Source organism: Tupaia chinensis, unplaced genomic scaffold (genome assembly GCF_000334495.1).
Source record: "Tupaia chinensis unplaced genomic scaffold, TupChi_1.0 Scaffold000384_1, whole genome shotgun sequence".
NCBI lineage: Eukaryota > Metazoa > Chordata > Mammalia > Scandentia > Tupaiidae > Tupaia > Tupaia belangeri.
Window position 1 is genome coordinate 1,230,966 of NW_006159886.1, and position 17,162 is coordinate 1,248,127.

At 42.3% G+C, this 17,162-nt stretch overlaps 1 protein-coding gene across 4 annotated transcripts in view; it reads right to left on the reverse strand.

The window, feature by feature from the left end:
- Positions 1-471: 471 nt before the first annotated feature.
- KIAA0232 (KIAA0232 ortholog) overlaps positions 472-17,162 on the reverse strand; it is a 113,537-nt gene continuing 96,846 nt past the window's right edge. For 3 of the 4 annotated variants that reach the window (XM_014589827.2, XM_027773867.1, XM_027773869.1), the window contains 3 exons: positions 10,194-10,302; positions 4,999-5,096; positions 472-3,004 (listed from right to left, as the gene is read on the reverse strand). In XM_014589827.2, the coding sequence (XP_014445313.1) occupies positions 2,825-3,004; positions 4,999-5,096; positions 10,194-10,302 (387 nt within the window). In that variant the 3' untranslated portion in view covers positions 472-2,824. The remainder of the gene's footprint in view (positions 3,005-4,998; positions 5,097-10,193; positions 10,303-17,162) is intronic. The other variant, XM_027773868.1, reaches the window with a different exon arrangement.

A 17,162-nucleotide genomic window follows, 5' to 3' on the forward strand; every position in this document is an offset into this window, starting at 1 on the left:
GAATCAAACAGTTCCTATGTGTGGTAGGAGTGGGACAAGGGAGAGTCACCCTGCACTTCTCAACAGTCCCTGCCCAATTTCTCCTCTAGCCAGGAGGCAGGAAGCATTTTCAGCCCAGAGCTAAATAACCTGCACTTTGACACCTATACACTTTTTTTTTTAAATGAATTATTTTACTTAACTTTATCTACTTATTTATTTTAATTTGACCAGAAAGGGACAGAGTGAGAAAAAGAGAAAGAAAGAAAAAGTGAGAAAGCAAGCCGCCAGTCCAGGACTTGAACCACGGTCAGCCATGTGGGAGTCCACTGCCCCTAACCACCATGACACCTGCTGGCCCCAACACACTTTGTTTTTTTGAAATCATCTACTGTTGCACACAATTAAGGGGGAGGTTGCAGTTCTTTAATGAAAGAATATTTGCTATGATAAATATGAAAGAATCTGCTATGATAAATAAAAACAACAAAATGTTTTTAAAATTTTTTATTTGGTGTTAACTCCACAAGAAAACAAAAAAAATCAGTTACTCTGGTGTACGTGAAATCAGAACAATACAACCACGGGGAAAAGAATCTCAGCCCAGGAATGGAAACTGATACTTCAGTGCTATGGCTATGCAATGCGCTTCATACCACGGTGCGTCTCAGCGTTTGCCAACTTTTTTTAATGCTTTTTCTTTGTGATCATCCATTCACAAAACTAAAAACCACACTTTCAACTCTGTTGGCTGAAAGCCCCTGAGCTTTAGCCACTTAACTATGAAAACAAATAAATACATAATTTGTTAATCCCTTTGCCCATTTATAATCCATGCCCATTCCCCTGTGGAAGGTGCTGTATCTTCCCACCCATGTTGAAGAAGTCTGCACCTTTGCCACCTGGAGCCCTTTTCTGATAAACAGCAGCTATCCAAAATCAACTGAGCTCAAGGCTGTATTTGAAATCTACTTATTTGGTCTCTGCTACATAAGCAACGACTTCTAGGATAATCGTTGCTGTAGTGATTTTAAGAATTCACAACTTCCAATCCTTTTTTGCCTTTGCTGTTAAATTATATTTCAGTGCAGATGCTAATCAATTTTTAGGAAGCTCCAGAAGAAAGAAAAATACATATAAACTTAATCTGAAGTCTGTAAATAAATAACAGCAACATAAAACCTTACACATGCACACACACACACACACACGCACACACACACACACACACACATACACACAAAATGGCACTTTAAAGTGTCAAAAGATGTGTTGTATAAAAATAAACCCTACCATGTGGTGAGATCAAACCCAACGTGCGTGTCGGTTTCTCACGATCAGGACATCAGAGCCTCAATGACTCCACAGCCTTGGATGGCGTTTTCTGTGTTATCAACTAAGAAAAAGGCAACAAAACCCAAAAGCCCAAAGCAAATCATATATTTCACTGCCAGTTCAGCTCCCAACTAATAAATTATATGTATGTTTACTGCCTGCCAAAATGAGTGGTGAAGCTGTCTAGTCCATTCTTAGACTTCCCTGCCATTCCTGATGTTACGGATATGCTAAACTGACTTCACAGATTAGGTGTTCTTTCAAAACAACGAGTTGGTTAAAAAAGAACAATTTTAAATGTTCAGGTTTTGCAAATACTGCTCCTCCTGGCTTCAACCTGCTGCACGGTGTCAGGAAAGCTCGAGGAGCTGACCACTGTGTACAAACACAACTTGTACAGAATGTGCCGACTCCTCGGGTTCACCGAGGACAACTGGAAAGTAACAGGAAGCAACGACTGGCATAGCAATCACACGGGTATGTGGGAAAGTCCTTACTCTCCCCGCCCAACCCACCACACGGAGCTTGTCCAGAACTTTCTCTCCAACACAAAATGAGATATAAGCTATACGATCCCACAGCCACAAGAGCAGCTAGCTGCAGCAGCCACAGATTCTTTGGGGTGATGGTGGCCTTTATTGCATGACAAATGTTTACAACTTCAAGTTCTGGGGATTTCGATTCAATGCAGGTCACCAGAAAATAATCATTTGCAACTAAGGTTGATGCCATATATGGAAGGCTCACCACAAAGAACCCTGGATGGTGTTGAGCTGTAAATGTAACTGCAGTATAAGAACAGGTGGGGTGGGGGTGTGCATTCTTACCCCACTGCACCTCATAAACTACCCCACACTCCAGATCCTTAGCAAGAAAGTCACAAACCACAGTATCTCTCATGATACTTTGGGGGGACAATCCTAAGAGAGAAAGCACAGTATCTGAAAGTCTCTAAAAGCACACCCTTGTAGTTCCTACTTCAAATGTACATGAGATTTTACTGAAGACCGTGGATGAGTCACCTGTGCTTCTCTCTTGCCTTGAGGAGGGCCCTGATCCACTGCAGGGTGTTTATACCCCAGTTCTTAGAGAACAAAGTCTAAATGTTCCAAAGCTAAAGCCTCTGAATACCAGAAGTGGTTGTTGACACTGCAATGCTAATAAGGTAATAGTGATGTAACTGCAGTTAGAAGGAAAATAACCGCAGTTAAGATGCAAAAAGCAGTGATACTTCTAAGACAAGCACATGCACACCCATTCTTGATTTGACAACACAATCTAGTCTATTTCAAATAGCCAAGAATTCAACAGCTTGGAAAAAAATCTTCAACAGGATAGCTGTCCTCAACTCTAAAATAAGCAAGAAGAGAAAGATAATTACTGATCTGAATCAGTTAATTGAAGAATTGAAGAAGAAACCTAAGTTGTTGTTTTAGATTAACAGGCCTCACAAAGGGTAATTTTCCATCACATATCATTTTAAAAAATAATTTGCACTACACTTTGCAGTTTAGAGATGAGTTCGAGAAAAGAGCTCCTCTTCACTAGGGTCCACCCATTCACCTCCACCTTCTGAGCCTGTGTCTTCCGAGTCAGAGCTAGCACTGGAGTACATCTTCCTGCGGAAGCCGTTTGATTTTGCTCCAGAGTTTCTCTCTCCTGTACACCTTGCTTCATAAACAGAAGACACCTAAAATTAAAGAAATAATTTTCAACTGATCAGAAAGACAGACTTAGTTTTTCAAAAGGGCTGAGATACTCTTTATTTATACTTAGAGAGAAAAAAATAAATCACTGATGTTTTCCTGTGGAGAGTTACAAAGATGTGAACAGTTGGGGCCAGCAGGTGGCATGGTGGCTAAGGCACTAGACATCCACATGGCCAACGGTAGTTCAAGTCCCAGAGGCTTAAAACTCGTGCTGGACACATGAGTGTGTGTGCCCAAAATCGTAAGAGGAGAAGAGATTGAGGAGTGGCCATCCCCTCCTGGGGGGATGACTTCTCACTTCCTGTCTCTCTCTGTCCCTTCAGCAAGTACATGTACTCTATAGCAGAAAAAAAGAAAAAAGAAAAAAGAAAACCTCTAAAAAAACGTGACGAATTTCTCTGTTTCAGAGCAAAACAATCTCTCCTCCCTGACCTATGAAGGATCCAAAATCCTTCTACATGTTCAGTTATTTGGACAAAATGTTGCATCTTTTGGGGTAGGATAAAAGGAATTCACTAACTTTCAACAAGTCTTTGAGTGCTCACTCCAAGCCAGGAACAGTGCTGGGCACGGAGAATCAAAACGGTGGGACAGATACGGCCCAGCCTTGCCGGGGTTACATTCCAATGGAGATGAACATGCAAACTAACAAACCAAACTTCAGACTGCAGCACTACCCCATGAGGGCGAGGAGAGCACTTCAGACAGGAGTGGTCAGGAAGGTAGCTCTCGGTAGAAGAGGCCTGCTCAGCTGGACTCTAAAAGCCAAGTACCAGCAGGAGCTTGCCTGCTGCCTTGAGGTCGTGTTCCAATAGGGTCCTGTACTGTCCGGGGCTTCTTGTAAGGGATGCCCCCACCCCACCCCCAATCAGAAAGTTCGCATCTCTGACCCATGGGGCACAGATGCCGTTCTTATTCTTCAGGTGCCTCCGTTTTCTGTTCAGCAAATAGGTATGACGACAGCACCTACAACACCTCACAGGGCCGCCGGGAAGACTAAGTGAGGTACTGCCTGGGAGATTATTCTGCCTTGCTCTGTGGAAAGCAAACTGCAGGAGGAAAAAAAAAAAAAAAACAACACAACAACAACAACAAAAAACAAGCAGAAGCAGAAAGAACAATGAAAAGACCATGGCAGCTGTGCAGGAGAGGGGACAGTGGTTTGAACGCAGTGGTAATGGTGGAGATGGAGAGGAATGAGAGGCAGTGCAACTCCTGAGAAGTGGAATTATCAGAACCGCAGGCGGGCTGTGTGTGAAGGCGAGAGAAAGGAAGGCCTCAAGGAGGATTCTTGTTCAGGGCTTGACGCTGGCAGGGCAGACCTCCAACACCTGCCTGGCCTGTGAGCTCTGACAGAGCTGTGGGCAGTACGGTGCGGACACCGACACCATAGACTGCTTTAGAAGACTACCTGTACAGGACTTGCACTGACACTGACAACCTATCTAAGAAAAAGAAGTTTCCCTAGATTCATTTGCCTACCAGGGGAAGGGCTGAGAACAGACTGAACCAGGCATAGGCCCCATACCTGCTGCCTTCAAGGCCTGCCAGAGGGGTCACTAGAAGAAGAGTTCTACACAGGGTGCAGCAGGGGCAGAGAAAGGGTAAAATCCATTCTGCAGAGGCCAGAGCAGGAAGGGAAAAGTGCGCTGGAAAGGCTCCCTGGTGGTGCACTTGGGAAATTGCAAAGGGTCTGAATGGCAGCAAAGTGATCACCTTTGCATTTAGAAACCTCTAGGCAGATGGGGAGAAAGGAAGGGACTCTTTAGGAAGCTCCAGCAGTAAAGAGTCAAGCTGGGAGATGATGCAGACCCAAATGAAGGGCAGAAGAGGAGGAAGCCTATCCCCACAGGCATTAGCGCTTCCTGGAGTAGGGGTCCGGGGAGCTCTCATGACTCCCAGGTTTCTGACTAGTGACAAGGGGAGGTGGTGGCCATTTTTAAGTTAATAATAAGGAGGAGGACAGTCAACTTACCCTATTAAAATCTAACAGACGCTCTTTATTACTGGGTATTTCTTTAACATCTGGATATTCTTCTATACCATTCTCTCCCTTGGCATTTGTATAACATTCTTAATCATTTTGAATGGAGAAGGGAAAAGAGGGAAAGGGGGAAATTCCATTAAGACACAGTTATGAAACATACATTTTTGTTTCATTTTTTGCTGAAAAGCTAGATCAATTAGGTCTCCCAACCCTTGGAGAGTCTAAGTAGTTACTAAAAGCACAGCCAGCCAAGTGTAAATGAGAAAAAGTTATGCCAATTAAAAAAATATTAGAACAGATTGTTTAGTGAGTTGAAAACAAAAAAGGCCAGCGTAACCATATATTCCTGTTATTCTACCAATGAGACATTCGTTTATCAGATTTATATCTGCGCTTATAATGTGACAGGCCCTGGGGACACAGGATAAAAAGACCAACAAGGCCTGTGCTCTAAGAACAAACACCGCACAGGGGGAGACAGGTAATGTACTATATAGATGTTCATATAACGAATGAACAAAGAAATTTCAGACAGCACAAAGTGCAAAGGAGAAAACAAACCAGGGTAACATCCTGGTCTGCTCTTTCTCAACAACACACTAAACTATATATTTACTATATATTCGTGGAACAGGGAAAAGAAATGAGGCTAGTGGTTTGATTGGGCCAATGGCTCATAGAATGGGAATGAAATGGAAGCTGGAATGAAAATCAGATAAATCCAGGGACCAGCAGTTGGCGTAATGGCTATGTCATTAGACTCCCATGTAGTTGAAAGCAGTTCAAGTCCTGGACCCAGTGGCTTAAACTCATGCCAGGTGCGTGTGCATGTGTGCCCAAGATCCCCAGAGGAGAACGGAGGAGAAGGGATTATGGCATGACCATCCCCCCTGGGGGTGATTTCTCATTTTTTGTCTCTGTCGTTCTGGTGAGCACATGCGCCCTACAGCAAAAACCCCTCAAAAAAAAAAAAAAAAGTCAAATAAATCCAGTAAGTACAGTGGTTCCCAACCAACCCACTGATAGGTGAGTCACATGGGGAGCTTTCAAACAGGGATGGAAGCCCAGGCCCTCACCAGAGACTCCACCTTAACGGGTCAGAGCATCAGTGTCTCCTCAAGAGCATCCAGGTGAATCTACTGCACAGCCAAGGCTGAGACCTCCTGGTCTTACTCTAGACCAGCCTCTTATACCCCTTAACTCCATGGAGAAGGAAGCTGGGCAGAGGCCCAGGAAAAACAACTTGAGTAGGGCTGGACTGGGACTTTGGCTTTGACATTCACGATGTGTGAGTCCTTTAAAACCCTTGAGCACCTGTGTTCTCAAAACTGGGATAACCCTCCCAAATGGAATAGCCCTCTATCCCCTCCTCCTCGGCAGTTACCATACGGTATTCAATAAGACGATACATCTGCCCCATATAAAAACCACAAAGGGTCAGACTGGCGCTATCTGTCATACTCTCTGACATCAGGTGGCAAAGTTGTGACAAAGGTGAGGCCATCTGGACCCTGCCCAGCCTCCTTCCACGACTGCACTGGCCATACAGTGGGCTCACCACAGCCTTTAGTTCTGATGCCTCTGGGTACTTGAAGCTGATAGTTTAGGTTCATGAGAATAAACCAGGATCTGGGATTAGACAGTCTTCAGTCAATTCCAGGTTATGTCATTGATTTGTGATATAACTTTGTTTGTTATTTAATCTCTGAGTCCTCGTTCCCTTCCTCTAAAACAGAACCATGACTATGCTGCTGTACAAATTTTAAAAGGTGGGACGTGTAAGACTTCAAGTACAGTATCTGGCTTACCCAGTAACATTTTCTGTAACTACTACTGACCCAAAACACGGCTGTGGGAGCTTGGACTGCTTTAATACAGCTGGGAGGAGTCCGTGCACACTCTGGTGAGACCAGGCCTGCTCCATTCCTTCCTTTCTTGGTTGACCTAACCCAGCTCTCACACACACTAGATGAGGGGAGTGAAGTGGGGAGGAGGTTGTTTCCTCCACTAGCCAGGTAGACCATCTCCACTCCCCACCCCAGACCCCATTTGTCTTTTCCTGCTTCGGAAATTCTATCGGTACAGAAGACCTTCTCATTCCACAGGGCCCTCAGAAAGGGCAATGATGAACTCCGGCTGATGTTTTCACAATGCTTATATTGACAGCCACCATGTCTCAGGATAGGTCTCTGTGTCAGGCACCATTCTAAGGACTTTACCCTTCACACACACCTACAAGGAAGCATATCTTTTCAGCCTCCTTTCACAAATACAGACAACAGAGTAGGCAAAGGCCCAGCTCTTGCCACGGTCTGGTAGCTGGGAAGAGACCTGAATTCCAACTCAGAGTTGTCTCCCAAGCCCCAGTCCTGAACCACTGCCTGCACTGCTTCCCTGCAGGGCTCTCAGTTTAAAGCTGTTATATGACAATATGTGCACTGACATTAATTTTGCCATCAAAGCATTAAAAACCTGAGGGCATGAGATCAGACATCGCTGTTTGGGACAATTCCACCATCGCAGTCTGCCTGGCCCTCTGTGGTCTGGGTCTCTGCTGCCTGGCTGGCCATGTTCCTTCACACTCCCATGCCACCTCCCTTGCCAACCATGCTGAGACACACCCAATGTACTCCTGCTTCAGCACCAGTGCACCTGCTTGGTCCTTCTCCCTGCAGAGAGCGCCAGTGGTCACAACAGGATTTGCACGATTTCCTCAAGTCCCTGCTCAGAAGGCCCCTGATTAAGAGGACAGAGCTGTGTTGTTTGCCTCTGCATTCTCAGAGCCTGGAACTGTGCCTGGCACAATACAGGCATGCAATTATGAGATGAATGCACATACAAATATACACCAAGGCGGCTCTCATGCCAGGCGGGCACTTGGACAAGTTTCCTTACTTCTGAGCCTCTGTCTCTTCAGTTATTGTAAAAAGATGCTGTGCTATTTCTCCTCTGCAGGGATGCTAAGAGCCCCAGTCAGCCCTGGCTGACCTCTCTATTATTTGCAAAATTAGAAGCTCCAGGCATCCCACCCACTTCTGCTGAGTGGGAGAGCGACTCCCTATTTTCTTGGCTATCTCCAGAGACCACATACCCCCTCCCCCCTGGTAGCTGAAAGAAGGGTTATTTGTCTATTCCAGGCAACTCACAGTTATGACTTAAAGGTCAATTTAACTCCCAGTTAGGACTTAAAGGCCAATCAGAAACTAACCCATGGAGAGTCTGTCTACATGCCACTTCACTCACTCATACTCACATACACACCATTAAGTACTATCATTTACCAGTCTCTAGCAAGAGACTGTATATACAATCAAGAACGTAGGGCTAAGAGTTGGACCTGGATTCCTGACTAATTAAGGATAGAAAATGGGACCATGGATACCTAAATAATCCTTGATTCACAAATGACATCTGAACTCAGACTATGCTATGCTTCTACAAGAAACTAGTCTCTTGTTTCATGCTCTTGCCCCTCTCTCCCTCCTGGCTCTTCCTGTGGTCCTCCACAGCACAGCTCTGTGCACTCTTGACCTGAGTTCCGTTAACAGCATCTGTGCCTTAAACTCACCTGTGCCCCCTAAGGCCTTGGCATCTGCCTCAGCACCAAGTGCAGACAGCTGCTGTAGAGAGCAAATCTTCTGCATCACACAAAACATGCCTGGATTCTAGCCCAAGTTTAATGGCTGATTAATTAAATGATTTTGGACAAATGACTAAACTTGAGACTTCCTCATCTGAAACTAGAGAAAACATCTCATAAGACTCTGATAGGAGTTACATAAAAAACTATGAGTACCTCACAAACATTAAAGGGCTGTGCAGATATTAACTAAGGTCAGAACCGCAGCAACAGGCCGTTCATAAGTATTGTTAAATAAGCAAAAACGCTGAAGTGAAGACTTGGCTCCACGTTCCCTTTGTGATACAGCCACACTTTTGGGAAGGTAGGCAGAGTTTGAGAAGCTGTCTATGGCTAAAAAACAGAGAAAAGCCAACACTCTCAAAGCTTTAAACTAGCTAAGCCGGCCCTCCACCTGGACCAATCAGCTGAGGTCCAGGCTGCAAAGGAAGGCCAGTGGAGGCTTCCTGAGCAACCAGTGTATGCAAGGTATCACAGCTCATGAGTGAAATCACTGGCTCCAAGTGAACGACAAATGAGCTGGGGGGACATGATAAATAATGCGAATACACAAACACTGATGAAGGGCAATATAATCCTTCAGGACTCTGACAGGAGAGAATATTAATTAAACACAATAGTCAATAGATCCTCTGGAGTCCACAGTCTGGGCAAGCTGAAGTTTTTGAGCTAATCCATTTAGGTTGCCCCTTAGTTTCCACTTCTTCCCCAAATTCCAGATTAGGATTTCTTAGTTTCTAGGTGCTGTCTCCTGGAAGGCTCAGATTGTTCATCCAAAATATGCCTCAAACTAAAATCATCGTCCTTACCAAATCAGCTCCCACTCCTGCCTCCTCACCACCAGGTCTCTCCTAACTCCCTCCTGCTGCTCACTCACAGAAAGTCATTCAACAAACCCAGTCTCTACAAAACCTCTTGATTCTGTTCCTCTTTATCCCCACTGCTAGTGCCTTGGTCCAAGCCTTTTGGTTATCATTCTCAAGAACCCCAGCAGGTATCCTTTAGTTTTTCAATTCCATCTTCATTGTATAACTAGACTTGTTCTCAACACACACTTGATACCTTAGTACTCTCCAACTTGACATCCTTTAAGAGGTCTTCCCTTCTGGCATCTTAAACGCTCCCTAACAGCCAAGCTCCCAAACCTCCTGATAGGCTCCTACCCTGCCTGCCTTTCTGGGCTCAGCTACAACCTGGTGGAGCCCACGGGTGTCTGCTCTCTCAGTCTGCCAGACCCTCTTGCCCTCATGCAGGATGTTCTTTCCACAGGGCTTGCCTGATTGTTTCCCTCTCCGTGATCCAAAGGCAGCTCACATTCTCTCATCAAAGGCTGTACTGCTCACGCCTCTCCCCTTCATCAGGAGGAGCCGAGTTTAGAGCAAGGTCAGTTCTCATTCGTCTCTGTGGCCCTAGTATGTGGCAAAGTGCTTGCCACACACAAACCTCTTGGTAAATGTTTCTTGATCTAATATCATAGCCAAATAATTTCTTGCTCTTGATGAGTTAGAAATCTGAATGAATAAATGAAAACAGGATTCCTTACCTTCACATTCTGGTGCAGGAAAAAGAGGAGAGTACAATGCTTTTTCCCACCAGGTTTGCTTTTCTTGACTTCTATTCATTCCTTGTACATCAGTGTTCAGTACAGGAAACTGTTTAGATTAAATCAAATACAGAAAAAGTTTACAAACTTTCAGAATAGACAAAAAAAATTCTGAACTTGATTAACTATGAACTATAAACTCAGAATCTTCTAGTTGGTGGGTTTTCTTACTGTTCTGGATAACATGAATTTAAAAGCCAGTGTATTCATAGTATATAAAGTGTGTCTTAAGATGTACTTATATTGGAAGTGGAATGAAAATCTTAACACGCACACACACACACAAAGAATAAAAAAACTCCTACAAGGCAAAAACATAATGTAACAGGAAATACTTCTAAGGAAGGCAAAAATCTAGACTTTGGAAGTGCATAGGTAACGTGGTGACTCTTAGCCTCTATTAGTGTGAGTTGCTCTAGAGAATGGGGAGACTCTTCTTCCCCACTTAGGCAGGACAGAATAAAAGAAATGAAATTCTTTTTTTTTTTTTTTTTAAATTTTCACTGTAGGGCGCGTGCGCTCGCCAGACAGACACAGAGAGACATAGAGACAGAAAGCGAGAAATCACCCCCCAGGGGGGATGGTCACGCCGCAATCCCTTCTCCTCCATTCTCCTCTTGGGATCTTGGGCACGCACGCACACGCGCCCGGCGTGAGTTTTAAGCCACCGGGTCCGGGACACGAACCACGGTCGACTACGTGGGAGTCCAGCGACATAGCCATTACACTAACTGCTGGTTCCCAAATGAAATTCTTATAGGCAGAGTTACCAACCTAAAAGTCTTTATAATAAAATTCTGTTTAGCTGAGAACCAGCAGGAAGCTGAGACTAAAACCAAATATAAATTCAAATTCAAAACCAAAAATAGCCACTCAAATGAGATGAGGGGATGACTCTTGGGAGCAGGAGACACTCATGCTCTATACTCTCCATGGCTGTGGCAGAGTGGAAGGTACCCAGGCACAGAAGTGGAACCAAGTCCAAACTCAGGCTTCCCCTTTTACTAGTAGAACTCAACTCACCAGTCCTAGCGAGTTCCTGCCCACCTGCCGGGGCCGTGAGAACTGGACACAAAGTGACTAGTAGTTGACACACAGCAACTATCATTAGTGATCAGAAAATCCTTGTGAATGGTCTCGTTAGCAGACTTATGGCCAGCTTCAGTGGTCACATGTACCCTGGTTTGATGGTGGACCACAGACCTTCCTCACTGTGCCTGGGAGGCAGGGTGGCTGCAATAGCACTCCCAAAGTAAGGCCTGGGCTTTGCATCTTTGCACCTTCCACAGCTCCGAATGCTGTGCTCTCAACAGACATCTGCTCAATGGAGAGGCCTATAAACACTACCCAAGTCTTTATTATTCTAAAAGACATTTCGTTTTGTGTTCAAGTTTAAAATCTGGACTGTCTTAGTAACTAATGGTCATCAGTTCTCAAACAGAATTTTGCTATGCTTTTAACTATAAATTACTTTAAGGGTTTAACACTTCAAATTAGTAATGTATTTTTTTTATTCATAATTAAACAGGAAACACACTTCAAACTTTTGTTTTCAGTTTATATAACTTGTCAAAATACTCCTAAGGCCGGCCAGTGGTGTGGTGGTTAAGGTGCTGGATCCCACAAAGCCTAAACTTTGTGGTCCAAGTACCAGACCCAGCAGCTTGAAAATCACACTGGGCACACATGCATGTATGCCCAAAATCCTGAGAGAAGAACCGAGAAGGGATTTTTGGCATGGCCATCCTACCACCCACAGAAAAAATAAACAAAACAAACTTCTAAATTAGAAACTAGAGAACTGTATTGTCTACCCAGAGTGGTCAGTTAACTTTCACTACTGGGTCATTGGAAAAGTCAGGACTTTTTTTCCATGCAAAAAAATGTGTCTTGACTTTCCTAATAATCAATATTTTCACCTGAAGCTTATTCTAAACATAAAAATTAGTACTGCCTATTAGATAAACAGATACCCAGGCCAATAGAACTAATAAGGACAAGCTTAATGCACATGAGGCCAGCAATGTACAAGATCTGGAGTTAATTCCAGATGGTTACTAGCACCTAGCAGGCAATTCACAGGACCAGGAGACCTCTTAAAAGGTTATATTACTTAGTGCTATTCAGAGGGAGAAAGGAAGGCTCCCCTGGTCAGAACTCTCCTCATCACCCCTAAGGCACTACTGAAGAGAGACGGACTTGGAGGTAACAAGTTTCTATTTGAGAAAGAAAACTGCTCGAGTAGGTGGTAGAATGCTCAGTTTTATTTATGAGTTTAATTATATTGGTTATCTCTTAATCCTTTATTGAGGTCATGAGACAAGGGGCATGGGCAAGAAAGAGTTCACTGTGGATGGGACATGGTCAGGGGAAGCAGGGTGTAAGGGGTTGAGGCAACACCAGAAGGCTTGTCAGCCAGCCAAGAGGAAGTGAGAAGCAAGCAGAAGCAGACCATACACATCTTAGGGCAGGGACCACATCCTACTGCCTTGGCCATCCCTCCAGGCAGAGGGCTAGCACACATGGGTACTCAGCATCTGCTGCGTGAAGATGATTTTCTACTGGGCCTGAACTCTCTGATTATCTGGCACTTCACTTCCTCTCTCTCCTGCTGGAAGCACCATTAAGAGCACACCAGCTTCTGCCATAATTTTAGGAATCTTTTCTGTTCCTTCCATTTGAGTATCTATTCCTATGGCAGGGACTTGCTTGTCCTATTTTATGCTACAGAGCATGTATTCAGCAAATATGCGTCCATTTCTCACATCTTCCCATTTATTTGTTTCCAACTTTTAGGTAGTACAGCAAAGATAACTATGCTTTGCTCATCGTATGTCTGTTTAGTGAATCAATTCAATTTCTGTTTTAGTTGTGAATGGAAAGAATGAAGACAGGAAACCAAAAGCAGAGTGGAACACAACCACCTTGGGTGAGCAGGTGCCTTAGTACTACTCTCCTTCCTTCCAGGACCTGTTCAGCTCACTCTCCTCCTCAAACTACACCTTCTCGAGAAAATCTGCCCTGACACTGTCTCTAACAGAGCAAACTTCTCCAAGAACTCCCGGGTCACCATTTCCTTCAACCAGGTCTTCTTTTCCTCAGCAGTGATATCCTAACATATCACATAAATGCTTACTGCTAGCTTCTCATGGCTGGATATAACTTCATAAATGCAGAGATCTTTGTAACTTATTCTCAACACTCGGAATAGTGTTTAACACATTTGATGAATGAATGAAACAGGAAAAAAAAACCCAAAAAGATGTAAACTTAATCCAGAAAACCTGACCAAAAATATTATTAGCAATAAATGTAATATTCAGTAATTCTTTACAAGATAGAAGTTAGAGAAAGGAAACAAAGACTTCACAGCTTTAAATTCTCACTAAATATTCCTAGTTGTGGTGAAGAAAAAGGTGCTTGGTTTGAGTTTTACTCTGGGAACAGTACCCTTTTGCCACATCAGTTCTCAGTCATCCAAGTCACAAAAGGAAAAGAAGGCCTTTCAAGAAGTACTGAAAGGAGAACTATATCAGGAAAACTAAAAACAGACAAACAGAAATGAAAGAACACAAAATAACTAAGCAAATGACTTACATATGACAGAGGTAAATCCACAAATGTATCAATAATAATGCTGAATGTTAATGGATTAAAGTCTCTAATCAAAAGACACAGACTGGCTGATTGAATTAAAAAAAAAAACCCTCTATATGCTGCTTGTAATAAACACATCTCACTGATACAGACATACAAACACTGAAAGTGAAGGGCTGGAAAAAGATATTCCATGCAAATAGAAATCTAAAAAAGGGTGGACTCACAACAATGATACCAGACAAAATAGACTGTAAGATAAAAACTCTAAGAAGAGACAAAAGACACAATGTAATATTACAAGAGCTAGTCTGCCAAGGAGATATAACACTTGTGACTATCTATGCAGCCAACACTAGAACACCCAAGTACATGAAAGACAGACATTGGATTTAAAGGGAGAGATAGAATGCAACACAATAATCACTGGAAATCTCAATGCCCCACACTGTCCTCTGGACAGGTCATCTAGATAAAAAATAAGCAGAGAGATAAGATCTAAATAATACCATAAATCAAATGGACTTGACAGACATCTGTAATTTTTCACCCAATATGCACAAAATATTTTTTTTCTTACCCGCATATAGAACATTTTCAAAGATCAACCACATGATAGGGCACAAAACAAGCCTTTACAAATTCAAAGGTATAGAAACTGTATCAGATATATACTCTGACAACAAGGGAATTAAACTTGAAATTAACTGAAGAATGAATGCGCGAAAATACACAAACACATGGAAACTAAACAACCTGCTCCTGAATGACTCTGCAACCACTGAAGAAATTAAGCCAGAAATCAAAAGATTAATTGAAACTAATGATAATAAGCATACAAGTTTTCATAACTTATGGGACACAGCAAAAGCAGCTATAAGAGCAAAATTCATAGCAACTATTACCTATAAGGGGGAAAAAAAAAGGTGGTTAAGAGACAATCTAATGACACATCTCAGAAAATTGAAACAAAACAAAACAAAACAAAAAACACAATAAAAAAAATCCAGGAAAAAAGAAATAATAAAGATTAGAGCAGAATAGGTGCCAGCAGGGGCATAGTAGTTAAGGGAGCTAGACTCCCACATGGCTGACTATGGTTCAAGTCTTGAACCTAGTGGCTTGCTTTCTCACTTTCCCTCTCTCTGATCAAACTGGTAAATAATAATTATAATAAAGTTAAATAAAATTATTCAAAAAAAGAGATTAGAACAAAAATAAATGAAATAGAGAATAATAGAACTATACAGAAAATAAATGAAACCAAAAGCTGATTCTTTGAGAAAATGAAATTGACACACCATTAGCTAGATTAATGAAGAAGAACAGAGAAAGGAAGCAGATATATCAAATCAGTAACGAAACAGGCAATATTATTACAGAAAGACAAAAGATCATGAGAGAATACTATGAGCAATTATACACCAACAAACAAGAAAACCTAGATGAGGTGGACAAATTTCTGGACACACACAATTTGCGAAGATTGAACAAGGAAGAAATAGAAAGCCTGAACAGACCAGTAACAAGCAATGAAATTGAGTCAGTAATAAATAGCCTCCCAACAAAGAAAACCCCAGGTCCTGATGACTTCACTTCCAAGTTCTACAAAACTTTTAAATTAGAAATAACCCTGATTCTTCTCAAACTATTTTTAAAGATCCAAAAGGAAGGAACCCTCCCAAATTCATTCTATGAAGCCTCTATAGCCTCATGCCCAAAGAGACAAGAATATATAAAAAAAAAACTACAAACCAATATCCCTGATGAATACAGATGCAAAACTTCTCAACAAGATACTAGCAAATCATAGTCAATAATAACATATTAAAAAGATTGTACACCATGACCAGGTGGGCTTTATTCCAGGGGTACAAGGGTGGTCCAACATATGCTAAATTAATGTAATACATCACATCAACAGAAGGAAGGACAAAAACCATATGATCATACCAGTGGACGCAGAAAAAGTATTTGATACAATATAATATCCCTTCATGATTAAGATTCTCAGCACAACTGGTGTAGAAGGAACACTCCTAGGGAACAGCAGATGGTGTATTGGTTATGTCACTGAACTGCTACATAGTAGAACATGGTTTGAGTCCCAGATCCTGCAGCCTGAAACTCATGTAGGATGTGAGTGATTTTCTGGGGGTGATTTTTTGCTTTTTGTCTTTGTCTCTGTCTCTCCAATGGGCACATGCACTAACAAAAAAAACCAATCTCTTAAAAGGAAAAAAAAAAAAAGAGAGAGACATTCCTCAACACATCAAAAGCCATATAAAGGGGCCAGAAGGCAGTCTAGTGGTTAAGGTGCTGGATTCCCACATAGTTGATGGCAGTATGAGTCCCTGACCAGGCAGCTTGAAACTCACACTAAGTGTGTGTGCACAAAATCCTGAGAGGAAAATGGAGAAGGGGTTGTGGCATGGTCATCCTCCCAGGGGATGATTTCTTGCTTTCTATCTCTGTCTCTCCTGAGAGCACATGTGCACTATAGCAAAAAATCTCTCAAAATAAATAAATAAAAGCCATAAATGGTAAATCCATAGCTAACATCATACTGAATGGGAAAAAGCGGAACACTTTCCCACTAAAAACTGGAGCAAGACAAGGCTGCCCACTTTCTCTACTCCTTGCAACATAGGATTGTTAAGGCCTAGCCAATGTAATCAGACAAGAGAGTAAAATAAAAGGCATTCAAATATGAAAAGAAATGAAATTATCTCTATTTGTAGATGATATGATTATATACATAGAAAAATTGAAAGAAATAATCCACAAAAAATAAACGAAACATCTCCTGGAAGTGATAAACAAATAAAGAGGCAGGATACAAAACCGACATACAAAAATCTATAGCACTTCTATACAACAACAATGAACAAATTGAGGCATAATCAAAGAAAGCAATCCCACTTACGATAGCCACAAAAAATACAAGATACCTAGAAATAAACCTAAGCAAAGAAGTAGAAGATCTCTACAAGGAAAACTATGAAAATTTTTTTTAAAAAATTTAAAATGGCACAAAAAATTCGAAAGACATCCCATATTCCTGGATTGGAAGAACAAATATAATCAATATGTCATTCTACAAATTCAATGCAATTATGATCAAGCTATCAAAGATATTCCTCACAGAAATAGAAAAAACAATCATAAAATTTATCCAGAATCATAAAGGCTCTGTATCACCAAAGCAATACTGTGCAAAAAGAATGAAGTAGGGGAACCAGCAGTTAGCGTAATGGCTATGTCGCTGGACTCCCACGTAGTCGACCGCGGTTCGCGTCCCAGACCCGGTGG